The sequence below is a fragment of the Corylus avellana genome, chromosome 11, assembly GCF_965113065.1.
Source record: "Corylus avellana chromosome 11, dhCorAvel1.hap1.2, whole genome shotgun sequence".
Lineage (NCBI taxonomy): Eukaryota > Viridiplantae > Streptophyta > Magnoliopsida > Fagales > Betulaceae > Corylus > Corylus avellana.
In genome coordinates this window covers 16,967,498-16,979,333 of record NC_142500.1, presented here as the reverse complement: position 1 = coordinate 16,979,333, position 11,836 = coordinate 16,967,498, and the positions used below count along the sequence as shown (strand labels likewise).

At 36.3% G+C, this 11,836-nt stretch overlaps 1 protein-coding gene across 1 annotated transcript; it reads right to left on the bottom strand.

Moving 5' to 3' along the window:
- Nucleotides 1–1,414: 1,414 nt before the first annotated feature.
- On the bottom strand, nucleotides 1,415–4,826 carry LOC132165484 (Pentatricopeptide repeat (PPR) superfamily protein). The gene is made up of 2 exons (XM_059576071.2): nucleotides 2,296–4,826; nucleotides 1,415–1,483 (listed from the first exon to the last, which is right to left on the bottom strand). The coding sequence occupies exon 1, from the start codon at nucleotides 4,824–4,826 to the stop codon at nucleotides 2,493–2,495; it is 2,334 nt and encodes a 777-aa protein (XP_059432054.2). The 3' UTR covers nucleotides 1,415–1,483; nucleotides 2,296–2,492.
- Nucleotides 4,827–11,836: the final 7,010 nt, after the last annotated feature.

The following is an 11,836-nucleotide window of genomic DNA, read 5'->3' as shown; positions in this document are numbered from 1 at the left end:
GTTCTCAAGTTTTGTGTTTATTTAAATTCTCTGTTAGATCTTTTTTTTTTTTTTTTGTAAATGACTTTACACTTTTTAACATAGACTTGCATTGAAGTGTTTATGACATGTCAAATAAAACATAGGGCAGATGAAAAATCGTTAACTTTGACGGTAAAGTGACAAAGAGACCTATTTTAAATTTAAGCAAAACCTAAGGACAGAATACTTGAAATTGAAAACTCAAGAACTAAATTCAAATCATATGAAAATCTAAGGGCTAAATATGATTTCTCTCTAAAAATTACATTGCCTTGTATACCCATAATTGGTTGATACTCGACATATCTTTCCAATTTTTTCCTTTACATTTTTTGATAGGTAAACCAAATTTACTAAAATGCACTATGCAATCCAAGTACACATGAGGTATACAAGAGAAAAACACCCAACAAGATCCCAAATTCGGCTTTGATGTGGTATATATATGTAATATGGTCCATATTTAATTTCACCCTCACTCTCTTTCCCATAGAAAACTTGAAATTAAATAAGGACTGTTGAAAAAATACAAAAGTTGAGCTGTAATTTTTTTTCAGCACCTAAGCCAAATCAAGTCTAAACAATCTACAAGGGCTAAATACCTATTTACCTAAGCATATATAAGTTTTTTTTACAGCACCTAAGCCAAATCAGGTCTAAACAATCTGTTAGGGCTAAATACCTATTTTCCTAAGCATATATATATAAGAGTAGACACCCCCCACCCCCATCCTTTCTAGGGTACCCGCACCTTTTCAAATGGCACGCTAACGCTACAAAGCTCTATATACTCTCTAAACTTTTCACAGGCAAGGAAAACGACTCTAGATTTGCTTGTATTCTAACAATAATCGGGAAATGGTAGTCCAAGTGACTTCGTTATTTCTATTCTCATTATTATCCAACAATGCTCCACCAAAGGGCTTAAAGTTAATTCTGCCAATAACAATAAATTCATAGCTACAACATGGGCTACAGAAAAAACTGACCTCAAAGTTATAGCGTTGAGAATGGTGTTTGAAGCTTTTTCCAGCCGGTTGGTAACAGGCGAGCAACCGCTCATCATCAATTGGTAAAAAGTACAGGATGCAAGAATGAAATCCAATCGATAATTCGCTGAGTCTCTCTTTGAGTTCCTCCATATTAACACTGCTCGTTGCAAGAAGAGATATCAATGATAATCGGATTATGGTTAGATCAAGGAACACAATAGAAAAAGAAAACAAGCACAAGAGGCATGCATTAGCAATGTACACATGAAGAATAACCATCAATTTTCTTATCAAAGGGGGAAATGAAGCGCCACAATGATAGTATTGACATAGATACAACTATTGGGAGACAAAAATGAAGATTATCTACAGTGAGAATAATGAGCATGGGTTGCTCTAACCTTTTATCTATGTAGGAATGCAGCACAAAACAAGTTACAAACCAAGTCCAGTTTGCCTTTTGCTAATCTCTTTACATAGGAAACAATGGTAGAAGATGTTAGAATTATTAATTTAATCATAAGCTCCAACATTTGACGATTGTAACACCAGGAGAAGAGAATAACTAGATAACAACATAAAACTAAAACTGTAGGGAGTGGACGGTATGAATGTCGAGAGGTTGGATCTTTTGCTTGAATTGCCACATAACTTATCTAGTTTCTACATAAAATCCTCTCCATAACAGTCCTAACATGTAACAAACAAAAATCAAAATGCAAAGAATAGAGAGCATAAATAAATAAAAAACCTGGGCGCAGAATTAATTTTTGTCATGAAATTGAAGATTTTCCACTCACAATTTGATGCATATGAATATAACAAGTTGAAAAATGAGACTCTCTCTAACAGAAACGAAAATCAAGCTGCAAAATGATAATCCAAACAAAAATTTAGCAGGGAAAAAATGTCGCAAGCTTAAGAGTTACACTCCCGCCTACCTTTACCCCAAGTGCGAAAGCACATTGAAATGCCCTCAAAGTAGACAAAAACCTCAAGTCTCAACAAAGAAAAACATAATTGAAGATCATGAATCTGAACCCCTAATTTAGGCTTTTGCATCTCAAGCCAATCCAAGCATACCAAACAACAAAACAGGATTCTAACATAAAAATACAAACATATAACCCTTTACTCAAACCCAAAAAGATCAAACTAATCTTCGCTTTTGGACTGCAAGACACCATGTTCCTCTAAATAGGGAACAGAAATAGAAATGCCTGTTACAGCGCCAGTGGAGGGGGGTGGTTGGGGGTTAGAACACAGTGAATAGGAAGATTACCTGTGAGCCACAGTAGTACAACAGCAGTAATAGCCAGATTTTGGTTCAAAGAAAAATTCATGTCCATGTGGATTAATGTATTCCCGTTTCTGTCACTGGCCATAAGAATTGAGCTAGATCCCGAAGTTCCTTATAATTGTCAAGTCCAAGGGAAAGAAAGAGATTTCCCAACAAGAATCAAAAGCAATTCATCTAACTTAGAGTGTACTCCAACCAACTCTCTTCACCACATTCCTTTCATTCATCATTTCTCTCACCCTTTCTGCCTCTTCCCACCTCCCAACGGAACTATACATGTTGGACATCATTATGTAGTACCCGTCATTCTTTGGGTCAGACTCAATAGCACACTTGGCAACCCTTACTCCCGTCTCAATGTCATTGTGAGTTTTACAAGCACTTAACAAAGTTCCCCACACCCCACCATCAGGAGAGAACGGCATTGACAGAACCAATGTTTCAGCTTCTTGCAGATTACCTGACCTCCCTAGAAGATCTACCATACAAGCATAATGCTTCAAGTTGGGTTCAATGGAATACTCTTGCATTCTATTAAATAGACACTTCCCTTCTTCAACAAGTCCTCCATGCGCACAAGCTGAGAGAAGAGCAAGGAAGGTAAGTCCATTTGGTTTAACGTTTGATTTCTCCATCTGTTGAAATATCTCTATGGCAGATTTTGCATGTCCATGCATTCCATAACCTGAGATCATCACATTCCAAGATATAATATCCCTCTCTTTCATTGTGTCGAACAACTTTCTAGCTTGTTCAAGCTTCCCACATTTCGCATACATATCAACCAATGCAGTAGCAAGACATATATTAAACTCAATCCCACTCTCCTTAATATAATGGTGAATCCTTTCTCCTTTCTCCAGAGATCCAAGATGAGAACAAGTCAAAAGCACTGTTACCAATGTTTCTGAGTTGGGCTTCAATTTTTCTGAAATCATTTTATCAAATAGCGCTACGGCCTCAGCATAATGCCCACTATGAGTATAAGATGAGATCAATGCATTCCATGAGATAATTTCCTTCTGTGTCCCACAAAATATTTTCCATGCAATATTTAAATTGCCACTTTTTCCATACATGTCTATAAGTGAATTGGTTACCAAGATGCTTTCATACATTGAACATTTAATTATGTAGCAATGAAGTGAAAGGCCAAGATAAGTTGCTCCCAGTTGGGAACATGCAGAAGCCACAGAGACCAAGCTGTTTGAATCAGGTTCAATGCCGAGACGTAGCATCTCCGTAAACAATTCTATACACTTTGCTTCCTGTCCTATCTTACCATAGTAAAAAACCATAGTGTTCCAAGACTCTTTGTTCGGTTCAGGTTCTCTACCAAAGAGCTTCTCTGCAAGAGTTAATAGTCCAAACTTGCAGTACATGGACAATAATGCATTATAAACTGTCAGATCCAATACATAATGTCGCCTTATAATTAATCCATGAAAGGCTTTTCCTTCAGAGATACTCGTGGAATTACCAAAACCCAAAAGCACAGAACTAATCACAATTCCATCTGGGTGTATTCCACTCTCCAGCATTTCCCACAACAAACTTAAGCACTCAGTCATAAATCCAAATCTCGAATAAACACCAACAAGCGATGTCCACGAGAGAAGATCTTTATCTGTTACTTCACAAAAGGAAAGGTACGCTTCTACAGGGGTCCCACACTTGGAATACATGGACAAAAGCGAAGATTGAACAACCGGTGCGCACCCAATTCCGGTTTTTACCATTAAACCGTGTAAGCATCTACCTTCTACTATACCACCCAGATTCCCACAAGCTTCTAACCCACCTTCCAATGTTCTAAAAGTCGGTCTCTCCCCATCTCCACCCGTCCTATGCATCTCACAAAGACGCTCCAAACCCTTCTCACTCTCACCGTTGTGCACATACCCAATCACAAGCGCAGTCCAACCAACCACATCTCTAACACAAATTTCATCAAACATGAAAGACGCATCCTCCATCCGACCACACTTGGCATACATATACACAAACGAAGATCCAACAGCGGAATTCCCAGCAAAGATCCCGAGTTTCAAAGCTGACCCATGAATGTTCTTGCCATGGTCTAGCAACAACAACTCGGCGCACGTAGAAACAACCATCGGAATGGTAAATTGGTCAAGTGGGGTATCAGATGCTCGCATTTGGAGATAAAAATCAAGGGCTTCCGAGTAATTGCCATTAGAGAAGTGGGATTTGATTACGGAGTTCCAAAGAAAAGTGTCTTTGGGACACACCGAATGAAACACTTTGGTGGAAGAAGTGGGTTCGTTGAGAGTGGCATAGAGAGAGACGAGCTTCGACGCTAGGAAGAGGTTGTTCGAATTGCCACTTGTGATGATGAGAGCATGGGAGTGGAGGAGAGATTGAAGGGTTGAGGTCTGGTTAGAGAGGAAGCAGTTGAAGTGACCGTTAAGGTAGTTGGAAGTTGAATTTGTAGAGAATGGAAGAGAGGAGGGAAAGCGTTTGAGGAGGTGGGTGAGTTTTAGACCGAGCATCGGATCTCTCTAACGGCTACTTCTTTAGTCCCGGGCCTTTTGTTCCCATACATAAGTTATTTACATAGGTTTGTTAAAAAAAAAAAAAAGTTTATATACGTAGGTAATATTAAGAAGAGACACTGCTTCTCTTTCGGCTATTATTAAATTTGTGAAATATTTTTATGTATTTATGATATTAGTTTATTAAAGCAACATCTTATATTTTATGAGATGAATAAAAAAAAATTATTATTATAAAATAAAGAAGAAGAAGAAGAAGAAAAGAGGGTGAAAAATGATAAAGGATGGTCTTGACTCTTGTCTGGTGGAATATAATCCTCTCTGAAGGACAATAAAAAACAAAAGAAAATATATATATATAATCTCATGCTAATTGAGAGTCTCACTGAATAATGATAGAAATTTCTTCTCCCACCTAACATGGTGGCCTTTTTAAGTTGAATTAGAGTTTCATTGCCAAATAATAAAGGTTGATGTATTCTCACAACTGAAGAAAAAATGAGTTACACATTAAATAAAAAAAATTCTCTAGGTCCATTTGACAAACCATTTTTTGCCGCAGATACCGTAGCCGATGTGGATTGATGTGGTATAAAGTTTTGGATTTTTTGCATTGAAAAGTGAAAATATATATATATTTTGTAGTAATTTTCTTATGTGAATAATAATAAAAAATGAAAAAATGAAAATGTTTTAATGTTGATTTTTTTGGAGAAAAGTTATGTGAACAGTAGAAAAGGGGGGAAAGGGTTTGCCAAACGAACCCTTACATTGTGTTTTTTGAAAAAAAAAAAAAAAAAAAAAAAAAAAAAAAAAAAACTATTACATTAGTGGAATAACATAAATGGAAAAGACTTAGTGGTTGTAATTATATATACTTCAACCACATTTTGACAAGATAAGATAAAATAAAGGATAAGTGTTCTTCTAGTTGGACACTACTAGCTTTTTCCAAGACATCTACAATCAACCAACTTTAATTTGATGAAAGTTATCTCCACATGCGACAATTCTGTCGGCAACCTACCGAAGAATTTGTATTGGAGTCCATCAATTGCTGCACCACTCTCAATTTCATGTAATATAGGAAATACTTATTTTACGGTCAAATTTTTTATTTTATTACACCTACTCATGTATATTATGTCACGTTATCTAAATAATTATGTTGGAGGACAGTATGCCTATATCTTTAATTGTAGTCTCAAGCCTAAAAACCAAGCATTAATTAAAGTTAAAAGACAGAGGAATGCTAGTTATTCTTTACACTAAATTTTTATAACAACTTTACACGGATTGATTTCAAGTGTTTTTAAGTGATTTTTTATAATAACCACTTAAAAAAATAGGGTTAAATACTACTTCAGTATCTGTTGTTTGTACTAAAATCAAATAATTACCTAGGTTTTCAAAAATATCGCAAATAGTACGTGTGATAAGCTAATAAACCTACTTGATACATCTGTCAAGATTTTGTTAAGTTTTTTAACAGAACGCCACATCACCCTTACACGTGGCATGGTACCTGAATTTTTGGGTGACACATCATGTATATATATATATATATATATATATATATTTTGGTTTTTTTTTTCGTTTAAAAAAAAATGCTAAGGTAGCCGAACCGCCCCATAGGGAGTGGCCGCCCACCCCGTTTGGCCTGGGGGTGGTTCGGCCACCCCCAAGCCGGTTGTTTGGGAGTGGCCGAATCACCCCCTTGGGCCCTGGGGGCCCCAAACGGCCAATTTGACCTAAGGGGCCGGGTGATTCGGCCACCCCTTGGGCTTAGGGGGTGGTTTGACCACCCAAAAACCGGTCGTCTAGGGGTGGCTAAACCACTTCCTTGGGCCCTGGGGGTGGTTTGGCCACCCTCAGGCCAAACAGGGTGGCTGGGCACCCCCTATGGGGTGGTTTAGCCACCCCCAATTTTTTTTTTTAAAAAAAAAAAAAAAAATTTAAATAAATATATGATGTGACATTCTGTTAAAAAACATAACGGAATCTTAACAGACGTACCAGGTGGGTTCATTGGCTTATTACAAGTACCATTTATGATATTTTTAAAAACTTATGTGACTATTTGATTTTGATGCAAACTACAAGTATTTGAATAATATTTAACCCAAAAAATTAAAAGTGCTAACCACTTAAAATTTACATCAACCTGTGTGAAGCTAATGTAATCATTTAGTGTGAAGAATAATGTTTTCTTAAAAAGATATAAAAGTTCATTCAATTCATGGGTATCACATTAGCATCAAAATGATGATCGGCAAGAAAGTTCATTCAATTCATGAGTATCACATTAGCATCAAAATGATGATTGGCAAGAAAAACTTATTACTTCGCGGATGGAGAAGGATTTGAACCCCTAGTATTCCTATCAATACTTTGGTTTTCAAGACAGACTCTTTCAATCGGTCAGACATCCGTCTCTTTCGTGCTTTGCCCGCGCTATTTCTCAGAGTCCTGGCAAATAGGGTTGTTGGGCTTTTTTTATTGAGCCGAAGGACGATTTCTGTTGCAGACCAAACAGAAAATGGTTGGGCTTACATTAATTTAACTAAAACAACATATTCATGGACCATGGTATCGTGTGTTTGCAATCCTTCGCATTTTTCGTCTTAAATTTGTGATGTAGATCATACTCTTAGGATGATGATGTCATATATTCTGATCTTGCTAATAAAAAAAAAAATAGAAATGGTGTAGGTATATTAATTAATTTACTACTGGGTCTTGTTGGAGGGTCCTACAATTTGGAAATAAAAAGAAAAAAATAGCATTAATTATTAGCCTCTATAAGAATAAGAGGTAATGTGATATTATTAATTAGTGGACCATCAAATAATTAATTCTGGAATTGGAGAACGCTCGAGGTGGTTGCTTTGACTTGACTCGAGCACTTATGACTTACTGAAAAAAAAAAAAAATTGACTCGAGGTGTGAATCAGAAAGGGAAGTAAAACAAAGGCAATTAATTTCTGATTAATAAAGTGTTTTGAGGAATAGAGCCAAGTTTTGAAACCACTCTCTACAGAATTTGGATTTAATTATGAGGCAATTAGACCCCACTGCTCCACTGCTGATCCCGTTTTGAGTGACTATGATGGTAACATCCTGGCAGCTACAACTAAAGGCTTCCTCCTATGGAGGCTAATATGGGGAATTAAGGTCATGCAGCCCTTATTCTTGAAGGTCACCATTTTGTCTATCAACAAAACCCGTCTTATTTCATATTGGTCTTGTGCTTCTATCATATATCCGACTCCTTAAAAAAAATTTAGATGTATCAACTTTCAAACACGTTAAGTTGCTAAATGGGTTGTTTTTTCCATTTTATCATCCATTTGTTAGTATGAATGGAAAAATTCCTTATAATTCCTTTTTTCTTATATTCCATAGAAAAATAATAATGAAAGATTGGCCACCCGACACCCATGTGGATGTTGGTTGTCCAAACCAGCATGAGAGACAATGAGAAGTTAATGCCTGAGTGCATTAAGTTTGACTAGGAGTACTTTAAAAAAAAAAAAAGTTTGACTAGGAGTAATGAGAACCTTTGACCATACATACACCGAGATATCCATTAATTAATCTTTATGGAAGAAATCCCTTTTTCTCTCTCTACTCGATCTCTTGCTTCTTCTCTTATACTATACATTAATGGATAGCGATGACCAAGAAAACATATTATATCAATCCAACACAGACCACAAAAGTTTCTTCTAAAATGCAAGATCCTTTGCGGTTTGATCAAGCAAGAATTTAGACAATTTTTTTGTTAACACATGTTAATATACGTGGCTTCAATTATATACTGATACATATCAGCAAGTTTTTCCTGGCTTGAAAACAAAAACAATTATGTCGCTTTCATTTTGGTGTTGTCATTCATTACGTATTGTCTTTTGTAAAGTATATCTTATCTTTAATGTACGCGCGTGAACATCTAGTGGAAAGTTTAACTGAGCATCAGTCCAAACATCCAAGAGATTCTTAGAAGATAGTCAAATCTAGTTAACAGTAAGTTAATTTTACGCTAAGAAATTCAACAGATAAAAGCCATTTGACCATATCATAAAGTTTTGATCATGAAACCACTCTTTACACTTTCATTTTCATTTCCCTTTTTCTTTTTTCTTTTTCTTTAGGAGGGGGGTTAGAAGATAACCATCCATGATCATATATGCAACTCGTTTGGTAAATCGTTATCAATGTTGTCTTCCCTACGATAATTTCCAAGCTATCTTGCGGCCATTGTAGTAAGAGTTTTTCAAGGAAGCTTATTTACTGCATTGCTTCAAATCATTTCTTGAAAACTTTTGTGAAGTTTTATTCAAAAGTCTTAAAGAACAATTGCATCATATCCAGGGACGAAGCCAGGAAATTTTATGGGAGGGGGCCAGTCAAAATTTTTTTTCGGTTCTTTAACATTTTTTTTATTAAATTTTTTTTTTTTTTTTTTTTTTTATGAACTAAAGACTACCGCTAGGGCAAAATACAGTGAGCATTTGAAAGTAAGGGAAAAAAAAAAGTAGACATTTGAAAGTAATGGCCAAAAATAAAAAAAACTTAATGGGTATGGCCCAAAAAAAGTAAGAATAAGGCCAAAAATTTTTATTGGATATGACCAAAAAATCTAAAAATATGGCAAATTTTTTTTTTTGAGAGGGGTCAAATGACTAAAATTAAAACTTAATTAACTTAACTTTTTTTTTTTTTTACTTATAAATTTTTTTTTCCCTTATTTTGGGGGGGACCATGGCCTACTCCAGTCCCCCCCTCCCTCCGTCTCTGATCATATTGGTTCTTATATACACAATGAACAAAGCTAAATACATGGTAACAAATACAATAATATAATTAAGTTGATCCTTTCTGTTAGGGAGAAAATTGGTAGTTAGGCTTTGTCAAATGTAACACCTCCCCACGAAGGGTTCATCGCCAAGGATTAAGTTGGGTTCGCTTCAAGGCCCGCGAGAGGGACAACTGTCAAGACCTCTAGTTCGTCAAGCTAACCAATCCACCCTCAAGGCCCGCGATACCGAACCTCTTCACGCATATCCCTACCGAACATTGGAAGCTGCCTAGCCCAGTATGACTCGGGTTAGCAAGCCATCTCTTGGATACAACAAACCATACAAGAAGGCCTTAAGACACTCTGTGCTCTTCCCACCAAATCTCTGATCCGGACAGTAGTAATGATCACATTGTACAGGGCACACGTCCTTGCACAGTAACAGGACATCCAATCAGCAAGCCCCATTCTGCATAAGGTATGGGTGCCATGTCCACACATGCAGTGATGGGCCCACCTTCTACAAAGACCACGCTGAACCTGCTTCCAACGATCCACGTGTCACGGCCTAAGCAAAGCGCAATCGACGCTGATCCCAAGAAGGTTGAACGTTGGATAATGGAGGACTGCTAGGGGTTGTCCGATTATATGACCCTGTAGGTCTTTGACCGTGTAACGCGCACATGTATAAAAGGAAAATCCATTTAATGAGAACATGAAGCATATTCAAATTAAACCTAGCTATCTTCTCCTTCCTTTCTCTATGTGAACCCTTGTTTGTGTTCCCATTAATCTATGTTATTTAGTTGCTCTGTATGTTTTTGCTTAAACCTTTCCGTGACCGGAAACTTAGTTAACACTTTTCATATGGTGCGAGTATCTCCTTGTGTGCAAGGCATTCCTGAGCTTCATTACTTTCCTTCTAAATCTGCTTGCACAATGAGCTGCATGGACCTTTGAGGATTCTGGTAATTCTGTTCAGTATGCAACTAGGATCTCTTGCCTTGCTTGGATTATATCAAGGCTGCTGATTTGATATTGTCTCTAGAATGCTTAGTTGCACTCCTTCCTGACTCTGCCATATATACTTTTAACATTTCTTAGCCTGCAAGCCAAGAAATCATTTGACTCGACCATTTATTTGGTCTAGCTATTTTCTCATTTTTTATTTTTATTTTTTTAATGTTTTTAACTACACTTTAATAATGTCTTTTCCGAGGGTACTTGTTCGGTTGTTGCACCCATCCTTCTATATTAATGCATTCTTGTTTGAAAAGAAATAAGACGACGGAAATGCTAGAATGCAATTAATTTCTCATAATTTTCTCATAAATGCTGAGGTGGCAAGTTTATTTATAATATTTTATTATTTATTTTTTAAATAAATTAAAATCAAAAGAAAAATTAATAAAAAAACTTAAAAAACTAAAAAGCCACCCCAAAATAGCATAAGCCACCCCCTCAGAATTTTTTTTAAAAGTAGGTTTGGCCCTTGGGAGTGGCCGAAACCACCCCTAAAGGCCATGGGGTGGCCGAAGCCACCTCTATGCTATTCTGAGGTGGCCAGTCACCCCTTTTATTTTTTTAAAGTTTTTTTATTAACTTTTCTTTATTTTTACTTCGATTTTAATTTATTTGAAAAATAAATAATAAAATATTATAAGTGAGCTTGCCACCTCAGCATTTGATAGAAAAATTGTAGGGAAATTTATTGCATTCTAACATTTTCCATAAGACGACCTTGGACGACCTTGAAAGTTTCTGACATATGGCTGACAGCTCTGAACCCTCGGTCTACGTTATTCCTTGAGATGCTGCACTTTCTATCACTGCAATTCCTTCCTTGCCGAGAAGTGTAGCCAGGGGCTAATGAGTGGACGCCCATGGTCCATGGATAGTTAACTTCTTCTTGTTGATGCTCTAGCAGAAAAGCAAATTAAGTTTTGTACTCGATGAGTTTTGAAAGAAATAAACTCATTTGTATGCCTCTTATTATTCTTATTCTTTTTCAGATGGAGAAATCAGTTACGGCAGAATCGGTACTTACTCTATTAAATTGCAAGTGGACTCAGATTTATTAATCCGCTACTTTGAGTTTGCGATTTTTTTCTATTCTACTATAAACTAAATTCAAAGTTGTAAATATTGAGGAGAAAAAAGAGTTAAGATTATGTTTTGATTATTTAAAAAATATAAAATTTTGAAT